General features: G+C 41.8%; 1 protein-coding gene across 1 annotated transcript; it reads right to left on the reverse strand.

Annotated features, from left to right (window-relative positions):
- Nucleotides 1-2910: 2910 nt before the first annotated feature.
- Nucleotides 2911-15462, reverse strand: LOC116579097 (zinc finger protein 268-like). The gene is made up of 6 exons (XM_032324014.1): nucleotides 14832-15462; nucleotides 13971-14087; nucleotides 9740-9865; nucleotides 6732-6858; nucleotides 6336-6425; nucleotides 2911-5652 (listed from the first exon to the last, which is right to left on the reverse strand). Exons 3-6 carry the CDS (start codon nucleotides 9752-9754, stop codon nucleotides 3806-3808), a joined length of 2079 nt encoding a protein of 692 aa, XP_032179905.1. The 5' UTR covers nucleotides 9755-9865; nucleotides 13971-14087; nucleotides 14832-15462; the 3' UTR covers nucleotides 2911-3805.
- Between the last annotated feature and the right edge of the window lie 6895 nt (nucleotides 15463-22357).

The raw sequence follows: 22357 nt of genomic DNA on the forward strand, positions 1-22357 counted from the left end.
AGTTCAGGGGTGCCTGGGGGTCTTAGTCATTGGGTGTCTGCCTTCGGCTCGGGTCATGATCCCCGAGTCTTGGGATTGAGCCCCACACTGGGCTCCCTGCTCGGTGGAGAGTCTGCTTCTCCCTCTCACACTGCCCCTGCTTGTGCTCTCTCTCTCTTGCTGTGTCTCTCTCTCTGTCAAATAAACAAATAAAATCTTTTTTTTTTTTTTTTTTTTTTAAGAGACGAGTTCTGAAAAGAATTAGCCAGTTAGGAAGAGTGAAAATAAAAATACCAGAAATTCCAGGAATTTCCAGGTGAGCAGATAACACATTAGGTCACACCTGCATCTCGCAAAAGATAAAACTAAAGGCATTTTTAGTGCAAAAAACTCAGTTAATGGGATACCTGGGGGCCTCAGGGGGTTAAGCCTCTGCCTTCGGCTAAGGTCATGATCTCAGGGTCCTGGGATCGAGCCCTGCATTGGGCTCTCTGCTCAGCGGGGAGCCTGCTTTTCCCTCTCTCTCTGTCTGCCTCTCTGCCTACTTGTGATCTCTGCCTGTCAAATAAATAAAATCTTAAAAAAAAAAAAAAACTCATTTGAAACTCCTCTGGTGGGGTGCCTGGGTGGCTCAGTGGGTTAAGGCACTGCCTTCGGCTCAGGTCATGATCCTGGAGTCCTGGGATCGAGCTCCCAGCTCTGCGGGGAGTCTGCTTCCCCCTCTGAGCTTCTCCCCTCTCATGCTCTCTCTCTCCCAAGTAAATAGGTAAAATCTTTTAAGAAACAACAACAAAAAACCTCCTCTGGCAATTTCAGATTAAGGTCCCTCATAAACATAGATGTGCTTGCTTCATTTTCCTGTTTGGGTTAGCTTGTTGGGGGTACAAGATATTCCTTCATGTATCTGCTGTCACAGTGGCAAGTGCCATTGGTATAGGATGCGGGGTGTGTCTCAGAGAGGCGTAAATGCTGACTGTTCCTCCTCGGTCTCCACTGTGGAGGCTGGATGAGTGTGAACACCTGCCTGAATAAGTGTATTGGACCTGAAACTGGGATTATCTCTATAGGTTTACATCCAAATTACTAGGTGTTAAGAATTTTCTCTCTCCCTCCCTCCAAAAAGTGTATATTTGACCTAACCTCCAGTACCTCAGAATATGGCTATATTTGGAAACAGTGTTTGCAGATGGAGTTAGTTTAAGATGAAGTCCTACAGGTGTAGAATGTGCCTGTACTCCAGTGAGTGGTGTACTCAGAAAGGGGGCATGTGAAGACACAGGCACATGGGGGAAAAGTCATCGTCACGGAGACTGGAGGTATGCAGCTGCAAGCTAAGGAATGACAAATTGCCAGCAAATCACTAGAAGCTAGAAAGAGACAGGGAGGGATTCCCCAACAGGTTGGTTGGTTGGTTTTTTGTTTTGTTTTGTTTTGTTTTTTTAAGATTTTATTTATTTATTTGACAGAGACACAGTGAGAGAGGGAACACAAGCAGGAGGAGCAGGAGAGGGAGGAGGCTTCCCACTGAGCAGGCAGCCCGACACAGGGCTCCATCCCAGAACCCTGGGATCATGACCTGAGCCAAAGGCAGACGCGTAACGACTGAGCCAGCCCAAAACCCCTCCCCAAAAGGTTTTAGAGGGAGTATGGTGTGGGGAGCCATGTAGCAAGAGCTGGAAGTCACGTAGATGGATATGCCTGAGGAGGAAGGGCTGTGAATGTTTAACCCAAAGAAAAATGGGTGCGCTCATGGACGAAGCACGTTCAATGCTTGGAGTCACAAGGAGGGTATATGATTAACCTGCAGTTTTGGGAAAGGCACAAGATCTGTAGAACAATAGAAACCTATGGAGTCACGTAGGTGCTCACGAGCATCTCACATGCTCATGGATAAGGTCACTAGTAGTCCTTCTGATTGGTGTTTAGGTGAATCGCGTGATATGGTGATTGGGCATTTGTAACTACTGATACTATAATAAGGGGCTTAATTTGAGGAGCGGGGTTCCCGAATCAAGATATGTAGAAGACTGACAATAAAGAAGTTTGCCACTCAACCTCGTCTGCGGGTCGTTCTTGCGGGTCGAGAACGACAGTATGGCCCTGATGACACCTTGATTTTAGACTAACCTCCAGATGAGAGACAATAAATTTCTGTTGTGTTGAGCCACTCAGTTTATACTAGTTTGTTATGGCAGCGGCCGGAAGCTGATCAACTAGGCCACATGAGAGAAAGCAGTGGGTAGCACATCTGACCATAGGTCTAAGCCACATTACCCATTTGAGCAATACCACCACCAAAGGTTTTCAATTCTTTGAAAATAGCAGCTGCTTCCAGTTTCTCAGAACTCAGGGACAGAAGACTTGTGATTACTCATCACTCTTAAATCTCAGTATGTTTTAGAGATTTTTAAGTAAGCTCTATACTCAGTGTGGGACTCACACTCACAACCCCAAGACCAAGAGTCACATGCTCACAGCGCCTGGGTGCCTCAATTGGTTAAGCATCTGCCTTCAGCTCAGGTCATGATCCAAGAGTCCTGGAATTGACCCCCATATTGGGCTGCTTATTGGGGAGCCTGCTTCTCCTCTCTCTCTGCTGCTCCCCCCTGCACATGCTCTCTCAAATAAATAAAATCTTTTTAAAAAGTCACATATTCCAGGGGCGCCTGGGTGGCTCAGTGAGTTAAGCCTCTGCCTTTGGCTTAGGTCATGATCTCAGGGTCCTGGGATTGAGCCCCTCATGGGGCTCTCTGCTCAGCAGGAAGCCTGCTTCCCCCCCCCCCCGACTACTTGTGATCTGTCAATAAATAAATAAAATCTTAAAAAAAAAAAAGTCACATATTCCACTGACTGAGCCAGCCAGGCACCCCAAATCTCACTATTTTTAATGGATTTATTTTTTTCTGAGTGACAACCGGAAGGTAATTTGTTTAAAAAAATTTATTATTCCAAAGGGCTGAAACTACTACCAGATCCACTTACATATACCAGTAAAAAGTTTTTTTAAAAAAAGTCTTAATCTTAGGTCTAATTACTTCCCTTGCAATTTATATAATACAAAGCAATTTACAATGTTGGCATTTCGTGATGGATACTACACATTACAGACAAACAAGAATTTTGTGGTATACAATTTCCTTTCATGATCTTACTAAACATGAAATTACTACATACATGTACTACAAAAACAGATGCAAGGCAAAGCTAATACATTCATCTTGGATCATTCTTAATTTAGTGCTTTGACTATCCAATATATTCAAACATGAGGCAAAGTGTCCTTTGGCATACCAAAGTTATTTGCTTTTCCTGACTTCTTCATGTACTTTCTATAAATAAATGGCAATGTGACAGGAATGAAATTTTTGTTCTAAAGGTTATATGTAAGCAACCTTTCCTAGCACCATTACACCACACTAATTCTTCTTAATAAGTGTAATTTGATGCACATTAAGTTTAGACTTCATGCCAGAGGCATCCCCCATCACAAGTCTTCAGTGTCTATTTTCTTTGGTATGAAAGCTCATTTGTTTGCAAAGTATTCCAGGATCTGCAACATTTGTGAGGTCTTTCTTTTTCCCTATCAGAGGATGACCCATCAAAAACATTTGTTGCACTCAGGTTTCATTTCTGTGTCCACCTGGGAGGACAGGTGGGAACCTGTCAAGAAAAGATTTTGACTTTTCATCTCATTCATATGCCTTTCCTCAAAGAAATGGGGCTACATTGGTGGTAGGTAATTTTCTTATATTCACTGCATTTAAAGATCTCTCTCCTGAGTAAGTTCTCTTAAACTGACACTGACCAAATGTATCCTAACTTTCATTCATAGGGTGTGTCTTGAGTGATTTCTCTTGCCTTCAGTGAGATCTGACATCTCACTAAAGTCTTTCCAGTGGTCACCATGTTCCTGAGATTTCTTTCCGGTATGAATTTCCTCATGTGAAGTGAGAAAGAACTTGACAGAGAATGTTTTCCCACACTCATTACACTGATAAGGTTTCTGTCCTGTGTGACTTCTCTGATGGACACTGAGATATGATTTCTCAAAAAAGGCTTTTCCACACTGAGTGCACTGATACGGTTTCTCTCCTGTGTGGCGTCTCTGATGCCTAATGAGCTGGGACTTCTGGTTGAAGATCTGACCACATGGAACACATCCATAGGGTTTCTCTCCAGTATGGCACCGCTGATGGATAATAAGATGGCTTTTTTGGCGGAAAGCTTTTCCACATTCCTTGCATCCATGGGGTTTCTCTCCTGTATGAATCAACTGATGTCGACTAAGCATGGCCATACTGCTAAAGGCTTTTTGGCATTCGGGACACACAAAAGGTTTCTCTCCTGTGTGTGTTCTCTGATGGACAATGAGCATTGCCTTTCGTATGAAAGCTTTTCCACATTCACTGCATTCATAGGGTTTCTCTCCTGTATGAGTTCGCTGATGGACAATGAGATGTGACTTGTCTATAAAAGCTTTTCCACATTCACTGCATTCGTAAGGCTTCTCTCCTGTATGAATTCTCTGATGTGTTATGAGGGATGACTTTTTATTAAAGGCCTTCCCACACTCCTTGCATTCGTAAGGCTTCTCTCCTGTGTGAGTTCTTCGATGAACAATAAGCTGTGAATTGTCTATAAAAGCTTTTCCACACTCGCTGCATTCATAAGGCTTCTCTCCCGTATGGATTCGCTGATGTGTTATGAAGTGTGACTTTTTATTGAAGGCTTTCCCACATTCCTTGCATTCGTAAGGTTTTCTTCCTGTATGATTTCTCTGATGTGCAATAAGCTGCGATGTGTGTACAAAAGCTTTTCCACACTCACTGCATTCATAAGGTTTCTCTCCTCTATGAATTCTCTGATGTGTCAGGAGATGCGAGTTTTTATTGAAGGCTTTCCCACATTCCTTGCATTCGTACAATTTTTCTCCTGTATGAGATCGCTGGTGAACAGCAAGCTGAGACTTGCTACAGAAGGTCTTCTCACATTCTCTACATCCGTAGGGTCTATCTCCTGTATGAGTTCTTTGGTGGATAATGAGGTTTGACTTCTGCATAAAACCTTTCCCACAATCAGTACACTCAAAAGGTTTCTCTCCTGTATGCGTTCTGTAATGCAATCTGAGCTTTGTCTTCTCCCTGTAAGCTTTTCCACACTCTTTGCACTCATAGGGTTTCTCTCCTGTATGAGTCCTGTGGTGGAGAATGAGATGATACTTTGTTCTGAAAGATTTCGGACACTCAGTACAGCCGTATGGTTTCTCTCCTGTATGAGTTCTCTGGTGTAGAGTGAGATGACATTTTGTACTGAAAGCTTTCTGACATTCAGGGCATCTGTACGGCTTCTCTCCTGTATGAGTTCTCTGGTGTATTATGAGCTTTGACTTATACCTGAAGGATTTTGGACACTCACTACATTCATAAGGTTTCCGTTCTACGTGAATTCTGTGATGTCTTTTAAGACTTTTTGCCATGCTGAACATCTTCACAAAGAAATTATGTTCGCTGTACTGGGCCTGAGTATGGCAGGTTTCATACAGAGTATGGAAAAATGGTTTCTCATGGCTGTTTAATTCATCACAATTCATTTCTGCATAGTTTTTGCTCTGAAATTTCGAATCTGACTTTTGTTCCAGATGTATTCCTCTTGAGAAACACTGACGTGGTCTTTCTACGAAAGGAACAAAATTTTTGCTCAGAGAAAATATTTCTCCCAATGCATTATTTTCATTATTTCCCTCCACAGATTCATCTTTCTCAATATCTTCCTGATACCAACCCTAAACTTGCCACATTACTTCTAGGGGGAAAAAAAAATCAGTGAATCCTACCATTATGAAATGGAGGGGAATGGAATCTCAAGTCAATATCCAAAGAGAAGGGAGAAAGTGATACAGCAGGTGCACAATATAAGTCAAAGGTATTCAATAAAAGAAATAGATAATAAGTAATGAACTGAAGACGTGATGTCCTCAAACTCTGGAGGCAATCTATGAATATCTGAAAGCATAATAGAAGAGCTATGCAAATATGGATAAGATGTGGGGAAGGCAGGTTGTGTCTAACGAGCTGCAAAAGAACTAAGCCAAAAGGGAAAGACCAAATGAAACAGGCCAAGATCTGACCCAGAGTAGTAAAAGGAGGTACATCTTCTGCAAGGTGGCTAGCCAATGAGTCATATATGGTGAGAGAAGGGAACACCATTCACACTGATGACCTCTTTTCACTTGCTCTAAGTCAACTCTTAAGATTCAGAGACTATGAGCAAAAATGTTAAAATAACAAGGGTCCCAACATACCAATGATCAACTGTCACTTGGCTCCCACTAATTCCCACTGTAATGATGTACTCACCGGGACTAGACGAACTTGGGAATTCTCTCTCCAGCACTCCTTGTTCTTTCTCCAAGTGGACCATTGCTTCTGGTCTAGTAACTTGATAACCTGTCGAGAAGTAATCCCAGAGAACTGAGCAGTATTAGGGCCTATGATGAAAAATTCTGTTTCAGGGAATAGAGAGTAAATCTCAGCAAAACAGAAGCTGTCATTCAGAAAATGAATGTAAGTACCATCACTGGACATAAAGAAAATAAGTTCCATCACCTATATAACTCCAAAATCAATAAGGATATCAGAGTACCCATAAATTGTGTCAATTTATGGAAAAAAAATTGTTATCAATGGGGGAAAAAAACCAGACAATTAATGGACTCATGGTGAGAAAGTTGTCTTTAGGAAAGTTGTCTTTACCCAATGACATTAGGTTGCTATAATTTTCCAACATCACATCCCGGTAGAGGTTCCTCTGAACAGTATCTAGCAGCTGCCATTCTTCCCAGGTGAAATCCACAGCCACATCACTGAATGACAACAAGCCCTGTAATAACATAATCCTCTTTAATCTGGAGTTAATATAATAGAATAAATTATAGAAGATATACAGGATATTATTCTGATTATTTTTACTATAGAAATTTAAACAGGGGTGCCTGGGTGGCTCAGTTGGTTGGGCAAATGCCTTTGGCTCAGGTCATGATCCCAGAGTCCCAGGATCGGGTCCCACATTGGACTCCCAGCTCCTAGGGGAGTCTCTTTCTCCCTCTGACCTTCTCCCCTCTCATGATCTCTCTCACTCTCTCTCAGATGGATAAATAAAAACTTTTTTTTTTTAAAGATTTTATTTATTTATTTGACAGAGAGAGATCACAAGTAGGCAGAGAGGCAGGCAGAGAGAGAGAGAGGAGGAAGCAGACTCCCTGCTGAGCAGAGAGCCTGATGCGGGACTCGATCCCAGGACCCTGAGATCATGACCTGAGCCGAAGGCAGCAGCTTAAGAAATTTATAGGGGCGCCTGGTTGGTTCAGTGGGTTAAAGCCTCTGCCTTTGGCTCGGGTCATGATCTTGGGGTCCTGGGATCAAGCCCCGCGTTGGGCTCTCTGCTCGGTGGGGAACCTGCTTCCCTTCCTCTTTCTCTGCCTACTTGTGATCTCTGTCAAATAAATAAATAAAAATTAAAAAAAAAAAAGAAATCTATAAACAAGTATTTCTCTATATCTAGTTTTGATTTACACTTAGTGTGCTAATAAATCCATTGAAATAATCCTTTCTGAATTTTTTTAAAAAGATTTATCTATTTATTTGAGAGAGAGAACAGGGGCAGGGGCAAAGGGAGAGAGAGGATCTCAAGCAGACTCTCTACTTAGTGCAGAGTCCGAAAGGCTTGATCTTGCAACCCCGGGATCACGACCTGAGTGAAATCAAGAGTTGGATGCTTAACCGACTGAGCCACGCAGGTGCTCTTCCTTTCTGAATTCTTCATTCACTTCTTCACTCATTCATTCACCCAATGTAAAATGTTGTTAAAAGTTTACCTAAAAAGCATCTACAACCCACTTTAGGAGCATTTAATGTTATTTTGTTTTTTGTTTTTTTAAGATTTTATTTATATATTTGAGAGAGAGAGCATGAGCTATGGGAGGGGTAGAGGGAAAAGCAGACTCCCCGCTGAGCAGGGAGCCCCAACTTGGGTCTCGATCCCAGGACCCCAAGATCGTGACCCGAGTCGAAGTCAGCTGCTTAACCAGTTGAGTCACCCAGGTGCCCCTGGAGCATTTAATGTTACCCACTATACGCTGCAGTAAAAAAGGAAATAAAGCACAATCCTGACACTTGCAGAGTAGCAAGTACTCTCCTTTACAGAGTTCCTATACAGCAAGACAGTCTGGTTTAACAATGCTTACAACGGAAGTACACTCGAGTTAAAATATGGGCACAAGTAGGTGAAGAACGAATAGTTCTGAGGAAGAGGTCAAGCTAGAAGAGGTGCATGGTTACTGGTGTGCTCCATGGTAAGACTGGGAAGACACGGGAGCTGTGGCTCTTCCAGAGGAAGCACGTGTTAAAAGTGTTAAATACCATGGTGGGTTCCAGGAACTGCAAAAAGTTCAATGAGACAGAAGAAACCAAAGAGAACCGATGCCCAGGGTACAAGCAGCAACAGACTGGAGCAAGCGTACACATTTCCTGCACACACTTGGTAGACACTGCAGTGGTTTTCTTTTTCTTTCTTTCTTTCTTTTTTTTTTTTTTTTAAGATTTTATTTATTTATTTGACAAAGATCACAGGTAGGCAGGGGGCGGGGGAGGAGGGAAGCAGGCTCCCTGCTGAGCAGACAGCCCAATTCAGGGCTCCATCCCAGGACCCTGAGATCATGACCTAAGCCGAAGGCAGAGGCTTAACCCACTGCCTGAGCCCCCCAGGTGCCCCTGCAGTGTTTTTCATATACAAAAGTATGTTATGCTCAGAACTGCCTTTTAGAAGTTAACTTTGCTATGTATTAAATCATGGTACTCACAAAAGCAAAAACAGAACTCTTACTGTGTGTTGTATATTGTTATAAATATGTTATGAACATGTTACATATGTTCATGCAATGATGTACACCATGACACTTGGGTAAAAATTAATCTTATCTTCTCTTTGTAGATAAGAAGAGATTTGTAACGTTTTCTAGCTATGCCTTTTGTATCTCCCACATTTCCTTGGGAAGATGACCATTTACTGGGTCCACAGTCTGGAGAAAAACTGAAGAGGAAGACCCATCAAAGACTCTTCTTCATCTTTAATCTCTGGGAAATATTTACTCAGAAAGTTCATGTGCTTCCTGCTTATATACACAGTAATCTTAAATATGTTTTTATTCTTCTGTGGTTTCCAATATTACCACAAAAATGTCTGCAACTCAGCTCTGGATCCTGCCACTTCTGTGGCAATGTTACAATTGTTCGCACCTTGCAAAAGGTGACATACAGATAAGATAGAACTCCCTCCCTGATTGGCTACTCCAGGTCATTATTCTATCTCCCAGTCTAAGCACATCTCTGCCAGCTGCAAGAGATCTATATATATCATTCCCTTTGTTTGTATACATTTTTAAAATTGTTAACTGTAGTTGTCACAAGATGTTACATTAGTTTCAGGAGTACAATAGTGATCCAACATGTCTATGGTATGCTATGCTTACCACAACTGTAGCTATCATCTGTCACACAGACACTATTACGATATCATTGATTATACTTCCTATGCTATATTTTTTATTCCCATGAATTATTTATTCCATAATTGGAAGCCTGTATCTTCCCTCCCCTTCACCCATTTTGCCTATCCCTCTCCACTCCACCTTACCAACTCTGGCAACCATCAGATTGTACACATTTTTACAAACTTCTAGAAATCTGGGAAATAAACAGCTAACCTGAGACTTGGTCATTTTCAGTATTCAGGTGTCTCATCAAAGGTATCCTCGGCAAGAATGAGTTTCTAGACTTGAGATCTACTTTTCTTCCTTTATAGGAAGTGCATCATTCTAGGAAGCCGGCATCTATGGATTCAAGGAAAGATTTGTTTGGTGTGGAAATTATAATAAAAGCAGGTTCCTATACATGCAAACAATTGCTTTAGGCATCTTCTTTTCTCACTTAACCCTCACAATCCTAGGCGGTAGACTATAATTATTCTATTTTAGAGAAATCCAAGAAAGGATAGGTCAAGCACCTAGCTAAAAGCCACACAGTAACTCTTGGACCAAGGATTAAAACACAAACCCTCAGAACTGATAGAACCTCTGATTCCAGGGAAAATTACCAAATTATGAATTATCCTTTCATCTTAACCTATTAAAAAAAAATGGAAATGTGCTTAAAACAACTGTTTTCTCACCCAGAAGTCAGAGAAGAAGGGAAACAAGGCTAGAGACCTTTGGGCACCACAGCTCACTACCTGGAGACTTTCTAGGCCACAGCACGGGGAGAAGGAACCTGAAGAGTCTAGCAGCGTAGCTGAGTTAATGATACAGAATTCAAAATCTGAGGAAGTGGGGCGCCTGGGTGGCTCAGTGGGTTAAGCCACTGCCTTCGGCTCAGGTCATGATCTCAGGGTCCTGGGATCGAGTCCCGCATCGGGCTCTCTGCTCAGCGGGGAGCCTGCTTCCTCCTCTCTCTCTCTGCCTGCCTCTCTGCCTACTTGTAATCTCTGTCAAATAAATAAATAAAATCTTTAAAAAAAAAAAACAAAAAATCTCCCAGTAGGTGGAGTCCCTTAGACAACTGGCTGCACCCACAGTCAGACTGCCCTACCTATGACCCATAACCTATCCAAACACAAAAAGAAAAAACACCCCTGACCCAGGGTGCAGCTGCTACCTCTGGGCCTGCTCACTCTCCCATCTCAAGAATGTATTTTTGCAAAAAAAAAAAAAAGGAATGTACTTTTGCTTAAACTGCTATGAAACCTTTGCTCACTTAAGAGTTTGGCTCTGAATTCTTTCTTGGTGGAACTCAAGAACCGAGGCCAGGGAATGGGACTCCCGCTATAAAAAGCCTAAAAAAATACTGAGAAACCATATGCAGGGATATATAACAAGAATACAAAGAAAGCCAAATGTAGGAAGAATCCTACTCTGCACAGTTGACTTTATTCCAAGGATGCAAGGATAGTTTAGTAATACCTATTTCATTAGCTCAGAAGATAATGAAAAGACATGTGAGAAAAAGCCATGGCCACCAACAATTCAAAGATTTATTTATTTGAGAGGTGGGGGGCAGGTAGATGAAGAGAAGGAAAGTCCTTGAACAGAATTCCTGCTAAATGCAGAGCCAAATATGGGGCTCAATCCCAGGATCCTGAGATCATGACCTGAGCCAAAATCAAAAGTATACAGCTCAAATGACTGAGCCACCCAGGTGCTCCACCACTGACAATTAAAAAAAAATATATATATATATATATAACTAAACTAAAAATACACAAGGAAGAGTATCTAAAAATAATCCATGGCATTTCTTTCAACTTAGGGACAGGAATAATCTCTCTCTGAAGTAAAAAATGTACCAGATAAAAACCTGAGCAATAAATGGGAAAAATAAATTAAAAGAAAAACAAAATTGTCATTATGCAACTGCTTTAATTCAATATAAACATTAATTCCAATTTCATATTCAAACAAACAAGATTTAAAAAGGGAGAAAAGCCAGTATTTACAAGGTACCTGGGAGAAACTGCAAGATAGAAGTCTTATTATAGCAAAAAGAGGAGCACCAGGGTTGCTCAGTGGGTTAAGTGCCCGACTCTTGATTTCGGCTCTATTCATGCTCTCAGGGTCATGAGATGGGAACCCTAGTAAGGTTCTGTGATCAGAGGCAAGTCTGCTTTTTCCTCTCCTTCTCCCTCTGCCTTCCCCCCAACTCATCTGCTCTGACATGTGCTCAAGTGAATAAATAAAAATTTTTTAAATAAATAATTTAAAAAACATATTATTATAGCAAAACGATATCCAGCCAATCCAGTCATAACCAGTCAAATGGAGAGAGACAACAGTGTAAGTGAGGTTTGGGATCCTCCCAAACCAGAAGCTTCCATCGTCCTATCCTTTTAGAGTCAGGACACATTACTCTTTTGTTTTTTTAAGATTTTATTTATTTGAAAGACAGAGATCACACATAGGCAGAGAGGCAGGCAGAGAGACAGGAAGGGAAGCAGGCTCCCTGCTGAGCAGAAAGCCCAGTGCAGGGCTCGATCCCAGGTACCTAGGACAATGACTTGAGCCGAAGGCAGAGGCCCCAACCCACTGAGCCACCCTGGTGCCCCAGGACACATTACTCATTTAACATATCTATAAGTGACAATATGTAAGGTACTGCCAACACAGAAGTTCACCTGAGAGTCAGTGTCTATAGTTTTTATTAAGTAAGCATGACTGACCTAATCACTGGCCATGTGACTCAACCTCCAGCACCCTTACCATCTCAGAGGTTGGGCTAGTATCACCGGGCTCAAAGCCCCAACCCTCTGATCACATGGTCAGTCTTTCTGGCATATGACATAAAACAGCCCCATCCTGAGTCACCTCACTGTCCTAACTATCTACAGACCCACCATGAATAACAAAGACTCCTGTCACTCAGGACATTCCAACAATTTAGAGGTCACTTCCTAGAAGTGGGGGACAGAGACCAGCCAGACTGTTTATTACAAAATAACTAGCAAAAGATACGTATTCCAAATATGTCAGGTAAAGACAAACTTTTCAGTTTTATTTAAAGTTGGCCCATCTAATATATAAAGATGGTCAATCACTATGTTGTACACCTGAAACTAATGGAACATTGTATATCAACTATACTAAATTAAAATAAATAAAAGAAAATTGGCCAATGAACATATAAAAAGATGATCAACCCTGTTAGTAATGAGAACAGTGCATATGGAGACCACAACGAGATGATGTTTATACCCCCAAAATGGTCAAGAAGCAATAATGAAAATACTAAGTTGGAAAGCTTATGCACCAACAGGCACTTTTATACATTGCTGATGATAGAGTTCTGTACCGCGTTACAAAAGCAATTTGGTTTTTCCTTCTAGATAAAAATTCGTCTACTTTGTGCCAGAAATTATACTTCTAAGTATATAGCCTAGACTAGACAAATTCTCACAACAACTAAGAGACATACAAGGTTTTTCAGAACTTCCCTACTTTTAACAGCCAAAACCCAGAAAAAATATAAATGTCCAACAGCAGGAGAATAGATGCATGAACTATACTGTATTTATGCAATGAAATTCATATTAATGCACCAAGCCTACATGCAAGACAGATGAATCACAGACTGGTACTGAATCAAGAAAACCAGGCCTCAGAATACCACATTATAATATAACATCCTCATAAAACTTACAAACTCAAAAAACTAAAATGTGTATTCTTACTACCGTGAAGAGTATATCCATATACATGTGATAAAATTATACAAGTACAGGGAATAATACATTCTAATCTGTGCATAGTAGTTCCAAGGTTTGGGCAGGTTAGAAGGAGAGACCAGGAAGATGGAACAAGGATGGAGACTTTTCCATTTTCAAATAATCAAATATGATCTTGATTACACAAAACTATAAAGAAAAGGTGAGGCTAGTCCCTTTTTTCTAAATCGGGCTATCGTATTAGAAAAGAATGAAAGGATGATTAACCCACTGTTGCTAAAGATGTCGAAAAACCTGGCACAGTGTGTGGATGCATTAGATAATGGAACATTATTGGGGAGTGTGGTAAAATTAAACCATAGGCCTCTGAAATGCACATTTAATCCAGCCTACTCTTACCCATTAAAAAAGGAAAAGTATCCATTAAATATAATTCACTTTAAAAAAATACATTTTAAAACATTACAGATAGTTTAAGGTGATTATCTGCTTTTATTGATGATACGTATATAATGATACTGTAATAAAAAAATGACAAGAACATTTAATATGAAACATAAATACACATAGTTAAGAAATATATATGTATGTATATGTTCATATATATATGTGTATTATATATATATGTAATTTTAAAAATTAACAAAATTGTTTGAAACATTAAAAACTCCCATTAAGGAAGTATACGTTTAAATAATAATAGCTATCTTTTGTCAGGTACCTACCTGTTATGGAATTAATATTTATGTCCTCCAGCGGTGCCTAGCTAGTTCAGTCTGTAGAGGATGTGACTCTTGATCTCAGAGTTGTTAGTTCAAGCCCCACTTCCGGCAGGGAACACACTTTAAAAAAAAATTGAAGCCCCCAAACTCATGTGATTTGGGAATAAGGTCTTTGGGAGGTAATTAGGTTTAGATGAGGTCATGAAGTTAGGACCCTCAGAAGTACCTCTGAGTTAAATAGCAATGTGTTTGAGTGAAAAAACTGAGAATTAAAGAACTTAGCACCTTACGGCAAATCACACAAACATGTAGCAGAAAGGGCATAGAAAGTTAGGACTAGCTTTGCCCAGTGGCAGCATCGTAGCCAACGAGGTTTATCTGAGGAGCGATTACTGCTAACTGAAAAAGCTAGGACTACCCTGATTTCATGCGCGTGCAAACGCACGTGTGCACTGGCTGAGACTTTCTAAGTGTTTATGGCACGGTTTTAATAACTCGTGGATCTATTCACGGCGGGTGAACCGTTTTGCTATTCTTTCGACTTTCTGTACGTTTAAATTCAGCATAAAAAGCTGGGAAATAGGACACCCCGATATGCACACAAATGTCTCCCTGCGACTCCTCGCGTTCCAATCCCACCCACCTCTCCCACCAACACCCTGCGCTTCGCTCTCGCACCCATTCACAGCCCCCCAGACACCTATTTTCAGAGGGATCACGGATCCCTCGGATGCTCACACTCGGACCATGGGGACCTCAGATGACCCCCAATCCTTTCCTCACCGAACAGACCCCGATGGGCCCCTCGGTCAGTGGTTCTCCCAACGCCTCTGTCTACCGCCTGGGGCGCGACCCGGAACCCACCTGTCGCTCTCAGTAGGAACTGTCTTTCGTCCTCAACACTTAATGCCAGCCCAAGCTTCCGCCAACAACCCCGTAGCCTCCGGAAACTGCCATCCCCCACGAGTACCCCCACGACCCGCATCCCAAGTCGCGGAAGTCCCACAGCGCGGGACTCTGACAGCTTCTAGGAGAAACCGACCCTCGACCGCAAATCTGTGACCTCACGCCGTGAGAACCCAAGCTTCCGTACGCCCCTTCCGCTTCCTCTCATCAAGTTTGCGGACCGGAGTCTCGGAATCAGTGGCACTTTGGAGCGAACCATCGATGCACAGGCCCTCGTTCTGGCCCTGGTTAGAATTTCATCGCCGGGCAACGTCGCCGCTCCGATTTCGCCGCGTTGCGGTGGTAGCGGCCATTGTGCACCGTGCGCCGCCATCTTGGGTCGTGCGCCGTACGGAGAGCGAGAAGGCCACCCTAGGCGACCGGAGCTGGCCGGCCAGACCAGAGAGGTGCAAATCCAGCCCATCTTTTCTCTTCTTTTCAAGACTTACCGTTTCCACCCTAGGCAGCGGCTGTCAGAGCCGTCGCGCATGCCTAGTAGGACTTAATCGCTCTCGCCTGGTCTTTGACCTTGAGCGGAGCGCTAAGCCAATCACAGCCCAGTGCTGAGCCGGAAATGCTTGCGTCCGCTCGGTCTCTTCGCCCTTAGGAAGCCGCTCGTAGGACGCAGTCATATTGGGAAGGTCTGGATCCGTACAGAGAAGAGCGGACTTTGGGGCCGGGAACTGGGGGCGGCTAGGATGCTGGCGGCACACTTGAGAAAACGGGGATTAGGAGACTAGAAGTGGATCCGACGAGTAGAGGCGACATTAGGATGTGTGCTTCGTGACCGGAAACGGTTGTGGACCAACTGCGACCCACGCCAAAAGAGTACACCTTGTATCTCGTGTCCCAAGACAAACCGAGTACATTAAAGAACGATCCTGCATATCCTCCTTAGTCACAGCCCGCCCAGTCGTTTGTTTCTGTGATTACTGTGTAGATAATGATCCCAGTTGCATTGTCTAGGCGATTTCCCCACTGCTAGGTCGAATCATCTCTATCCTAAGACAAATGTCCCCATCTGCATGGCTAGGTTTTCGGACGTTCTGTTCCATTGTTCTCGTGTTTGTCCCTGCGCCAGCACTACTGTTTTAGCTAGGGGAGTTTTCTGAGTCTGACAGTCAGTCTGATAAAGGCCTCCTGCCGTATTCTTTTTCTACAAGTCTCTTTGTTCTTTAGGCCCTTTATATTCTCAAAAAGTTTAATTCACTTTGTCAGCTTCCACCCCCCAACGCCCAAAAAAAGTGATCGGGATTTGTACTGCATTGAATCTTTAAATCCTTTAAGTGACATCTCTACAATAAAAAGCCTTAAAATCCATGAACACTGTGTATCACTCCACTTAGTTAAATCTTTAATGTCTCAATAAAGTTCTGAAAAATGTTTCTTACAGTAGTCTTATACGTTTTTATTAGAGTCATTTCATGATATCTGAAATTTTTAATGCTCTTGTAAAGATATTTTACAATTTTATTGCTGAACTCTCTGTTGGTGGTATATAGAAATACAGCTGATTTGTATATTGATACTATGCCAAGCAAAACTGATAAACTATCTTATTCTAATCGTTTGTGACTATTGTGTTATAAATTTTTAAAACTTCGTATTTTCCCACTGCCTCATCATCCCCACAAACAGACAGAGGTACATTAGGCAACCAAGTGTATCCCTGTAATAATGTTCACCCCTGCACAAGTTCCTCTTCCTACCCTTCTGTGTGACCTAGTGCCATTCAAACACACCACTGAAATACCCTCCAGTCTTTTCTTGTGTACTTCTCCAATAGGGCACTTCCAATAGGAGGTACTCCCTGACCCTCAATAAGGGCATTTACTCAAGGATCCTTGCTCTGACCTCATTTCACTGGTTGACACTGATTGTTGGTACTCTCTTCTGAGAAGCCTCCTCTCAGCAAGCAGTGTCTCTGTGTCTCATGACCTGTGAGTATAAAAAACTTTTTTCCTGCACCTCTCCTGTGTCACCTTCTCATGGCTGCATCTTGCTGACAATTCCTTAAAGGAACATAAAGCAGTTATTCTAGATTTTTTATAAAAGGACATATTCTATTCTATTTATTTATTTATTTAACTTGACAGAGAGAGCCAGAGAGCACAAGAGGGGGAATAGCAAAGGGAGAGGGAGAAGCAGGCTTCCCGCAGAGCAGGGAGCTGGAAGTGAACCTGGCTTGATCCCAGACTCCTGGGATCATGACCTGTGCCAAAGTCAGATGCCCTACCAACTGAGCCACACAGGCACTCCCATATTCTACTTTTTTTTTTTTTTTAAGATTTTATTTATTTATTTGACAGAGAGAGAAAGCAGCCACAAGTTGACAGAGACGCAGGCAGAGAGAGAGGGGGAAGCAGGCTCTCTGCCAAGCAGAGACCCTGATGGCGCCCTCCCATATTCTCATTAAATAGTGAGTTTCCCCCATCCTTTTCCATTCTAAACCTTTATTTTTCCCTTTACACTGGGTGAGACCTCCAGTCCGATGTTGAAAGGGTGTGATGATGCAATATTGTCTTCTTCCTGATTTCAAAGTTTCTTTAAGTATGATGTTTACGAAAGATTTTTCTAAAATCCCTTTATCAAATTAAACATTGCCTATGTGATTAAGTGTCCATAAAAAAATATATCTATAAACAAGGTGCCTAGCTGGCTCGGTCAGAGCAGCAATTTCAGGGTAGTGAGTTCAAGCCCCACACTGAGTGTAGAGCCTACTTAAAAAAAAAAAATCCGGGTGCCTGGGTGGCTCAGTAGGTTGAGCTTCTGTCTTCGGCTCGGGTCATGATCTCAGGGTCCTGGGATCAAACCCCATATCGGGCTCTCTTCTTGGCAGGGAGCCTGCTTTCTCTCTGTCTCTCTCTATCTGCCTCTCTGCCTACTTGTGATCCCTGTTAAATGAATAAATAAAATATATTTTTAAAAATCCATAAACTACAGAGAGCTTCCAGGTTGGTGAACATATCCATGTGCCAGGAGGATGATGCACTCCAGTTCCACAGGGAGAGAGCTCCTGTCACTGGAGACCCTTCTGGACCTCACCCTTCAGCTAGACCTAAGTGCATGATGTATTTACTTAGTCTCATTGCCTGAAGCATTCAGGGACATCTTGGCTGTTTTGGAAGAGTTTTGAGGTCCTTACAGCAAAGAAAATATTCCCTGGGCAAGGAAAAGGGAATCCAGCAGAAGAGACTCTAAGGATGTCTCTAGCAAAGGAGAAATCTAGAGAAGTGAAATTGACTCAAGAAAGAACTTCAGGAGTGTTTCTGTGAAGAGATCTAGACCATAGAAAATGAAGGGAGGGGTGTTTACTGGGATAAATAGGACTTCTGGGATGTTCTGTTGCTTGATCTGAGTGGTAATAGATAGTTGTTCACACATAGCTGTTGCCATTTTATGTTAAACTGATAGCGGCGTGTGTGACTGCTTTTTTTTTTTTTCTTAAGACTTTAGTTATTTATTTGACAGAGACACAGTGAGAGAGGGAACACAAGAAGGGAGAGAAGCAGGCCTCCTGCTGAGCAGGGAGCCCAATTCAGGGCTCTATCCCAGGACTCTGGGATCATGACCTGAGCTGAAGGCAGACACTTAACGACTAAGCCACCCAGGTGCCGTGTGTGACTGTTCAATATACTTTTCTGCATGGTATATTTTACAATACAAATGTTTGAATAATTGTACCTACTCCACTTTACACAGCTGGAAATCAGAATGAATAGCTTTTTAGTTCTTCTATTTCAAAGATGACGGCTTATCACTACATAATACTGCATCCAATTTAATAATTGTCCTAATAAACCATTAAAAATTCTGATGTCCCAAAGTTACTTCCGTCCAACTTTATTTCCATGCTCCCATTGAACATTTCAAAGGAAAAAAATGACAAAGCATCAAGATAATATTAACATTTATACAGTATTGTATTATTTGATTGTCTTCTACATGAAGCTGAAAGCCTCTACATGACTAGGTCAATGTCATATAGATCTTCTCATCATCAGTATCTTGGGTATGTATCTGTCATGTTTTAGACATCCACATATCTTTGTTTAAGTGAATAACTAGATTCTTCGAAGAAAAATTGTGTTGTGAGTGCATCATTAGCAATTTGAGATTTTTTTCATTCGCCATTTAAGAGCAGAATCTTGGTGCTGGGGATCTTGAAGCAATAATATCAGAGGGCTGAGGGTGGGACAACATGCCAATAGAAAGCCGACAGTGTTCTGCAGCCAAAGGTGAGATTTGAAAAAACAAAAAACATTATAAATTTTAAGAATAGAATTGGTGAAGTAAAGAAAAAAATGAAGATGCTTGCTAGAAGCAGGGTGGTTTGAGTGGCTTTTGCCTGTGGTGAGAATCTGTGGGCATTTCCGAGGATGTGAATATGCCTCACTCTCTGGTGGTGTCCATGAAGGAGAAGTACCGTATATACATTGGATCCAATCATGACTCCCATGAATACACCATCTGGGAAAGTCATTAGAATTGTGTATTTTGTGGTACTAGATGTTTCAGGAGTTTTAAAAGATAATCCTGTATCTTGGTAGAATTGTGAATGTGCTGAAGAGCTTCTAACAGCATAGGAACAAAGACACTTCTCAGCAGGTTGGAGATCCAACATAGGAAGCAGGAAGAACCGGTGTTCTTCCAAGCTCTGTCTTTGAGCCCCATCCCCCGACAAGTTCTGGGGCTGATGGGGACAGCCTGAAAACTATTCGGGAGGGAAGTGGTGCAGAGAAAGGCCTGAGGCCATTCTATGAATATAATAGATGAGTTTATATCCAGTGTTGCCCAGGTTGGGTGATAGTTCCCAGGTAGGTATCGTCTGGGGGATCCCCTTATAGAGAAGAACCAAGAAGGCGGCCACAGCCAAGCCAGTGAGAATCAAGTGTATGGGCCTCCATGCATGGCCTGGCCTATACATGATGTGGAAGCAAAGGATGAGAGAAGAAAGGTATTCCCCAGGACCCCAATCCCAGTCTGCACCAAGAAAAGTAATCAAACATCATTCTCCTGGGGTCATGGGAAGCAGCAGTTCAGCAGAGACTCTGAAGGTCATGAAGTTAGAATTCAGTGTGACAGCACAGGTCACAGACTTGTTCCAATATACCCAGCTCCGACAGGGACTCTTGGGCCCCTGGCAATGCCCTGGACAGAAATTACATTTCTGGGAAGAGCACTCCGTACCAGTGAACTCAAAACTGCCACTCAGAGTAGCTTCTGTCTATGCTCATACAGCCACACAAGATGGTTATTTATTTAGCCGGTTTCCCAAATCCTTAAGTATGCGTGTCCAGAACATAATCTCAAAGGTAAAGGCTTATCTTTCATTTCAAAAAGTTTCTTCAATATCTACTATATGCCCAAATAGGTTGTGAGTCCTTGGATATACCAAGAGTAACCGAACTAGATCATCATACCTAAGGGCTCCCAGCCTAATGTGGGAGACACATATACAAAATATAAGAACATAAATTATGCCATGAATGACGGACATAAACGCTTTGTGGAAACATGTAACATGATTTCCAGCACTTAGTAATTCTGTGATAATATATAGAAAATTACATTTTTATTAATTTAGTAAATTACTTTAAAAAATCATTATGTATATATACAAGGAAAAATAATGTAAAAATATGAGAGAAAGAAGTTAGTCTGCATCCTCTCTCTCATTTCTAGGCTTACTTCTCTTCCCAGAGATAACCACAGATCTCAGGTGTGCATTCCAGCAGTTTTCGTCCTGTTTTTAAAACAACATATGTATGTGTGTGTATGTGCTTTAGCAATAAGTAATAAATGTAGGATTGAATGTGTTGCTTATATTTAGAAATTTAAAGTATTCCTCCTCATAAAACATGGGCCAAAGAAAAAAATACTAGAAATATGGCAGTAAAAAAAAAAATGTGAGACATATACCAGGAATGAAAGAACAGGAATTTTATTAATAAAATAATAACACTAAAATGCACCATATATGTTTTATTATTATAAAATTCACTTAATATATCTAAGAAGAAAATTCTATGACTGTCAATATTGATGCTAAAAATAGCTTTTGACAAAAATCAACATGATTTTTAAAAAACCACTCAAGGATGTAGGACTTTATGATGCTTCCTTAGTGTGATAATGTATTTATATACTAGCACTTTATTGGCACTCAACTGAAGCTGCATATTGATCAAGTATCCAGAGAATCCTGTTGAACTCTTATTATTCTCCGTGGCTGTCTGTGGATTCTCCTGTCATTCCATCTAGGCAATCAGGTCATCTGCAAATAATGACAACTTTTTTCTGCATTTGCAATAGTAAGCCCTTTCATTTTTATTATTGACATATTGTGCTGGTTAAGATCTCTAGCTCAGGAGAGATGCTGCAGCAGACTTCACTGCCAAACAACTAGGGAACATCTCTCAAGTTTGCTCATTCAGTGTGAAGTTAGCTGTCAAGCTTTGGTAGCTAATACCTATTAAGATGAAGAAGATATATTTGCATCTGTTTTGCTAAGCAGTTATTTTTTCATTAATTACCATTAATATTTTACCATTTAATCTTGCCTTATCATTGCAAGAATGCTGGCACTCAAAATACAGATAAAAATCAACAGTTTTTCAATGGTACTTTTTCCAAATATATTCGTTATTTGCTGCTGCCCCTCGGAACAATGTTACTTAAACTGTAACCCCTGGAGGATTTTACTAGTTACCAAGCACATTTAGATGTGGCCTTAAGAAATACATATACTGACAACAGGTCTTTGGGGAGAAGGACGATGTACGACCGTGAAGCTGGGCAGCTGGGGACGCCCGGCTCACTCAGGGCGGAACGCCGCCCCTTCACAGAAGCCAGGCAGCCAGGAATGCCCGGCCTGCCCAGGGCGGAATGCCGCCTGCTTCAGGGAAGCCGAGCACCCGGGAACGCCCGGTCAGCTCAGGGTGGAACGAAAACCGCCTGCTTCTGAAGGACCCCAGGTCAGAACTATACTATAGCCTATAAGTTTTAACATTCTTTTTATAACCAGCTTATGCTAACTAAGAAACTGTGGCCAGGTGACCATAGATAAGGGAGTCAGCAAGCAGCGTAACAGGATAACGAATAGCAAAAAAAAATCTGTGTTCAACCCAGCTGTTTCTGGCTTCTGTATAATAATGCTTCTAATGCTCTGCTAAGAAATGAAAAATTGCTTAAACCCTCGCTCGCTGTGTAATCAAATAAAGTTATACCCTTCCCTTGTTAAGAATTTCCCCTACTCCTAAGTCTCCTGTACCAAGGCCGGAGACATGCGGTACAGCACGTACGCTAGCTGGAGACGTGCGGTTCAGCACGTATATAGATAAAGGTTAGAAATGTGCAAATCAACACGTACCCTCTACTGTACACTATCTGAACGGTGACTGGCCAGAATGTAGGTCTTCCAAAGCCAATCCGCTAACACCAAG

The sequence above is a fragment of the Mustela erminea genome, chromosome 19, assembly GCF_009829155.1.
Source record: "Mustela erminea isolate mMusErm1 chromosome 19, mMusErm1.Pri, whole genome shotgun sequence".
Lineage (NCBI taxonomy): Eukaryota > Metazoa > Chordata > Mammalia > Carnivora > Mustelidae > Mustela > Mustela erminea.

What these genes read in the sequence shown, in the direction of transcription:
- LOC116579097 (XM_032324014.1), bottom strand. An exon ending in TAGCAACCTAATGTCATTGG is followed by an intron (nt 6,426 to 6,731) that starts GTAAAGACAACT and finishes ACTTCTCGACAG; the next exon opens with GTTATCAAGTTACTAGACCA. An exon ending in CCCAAGTTCGTCTAGTCCCG is followed by an intron (nt 5,653 to 6,335) that starts GTGAGTACATCA and finishes TTCCTTTCGTAG; the next exon opens with AAAGACCACGTCAGTGTTTC.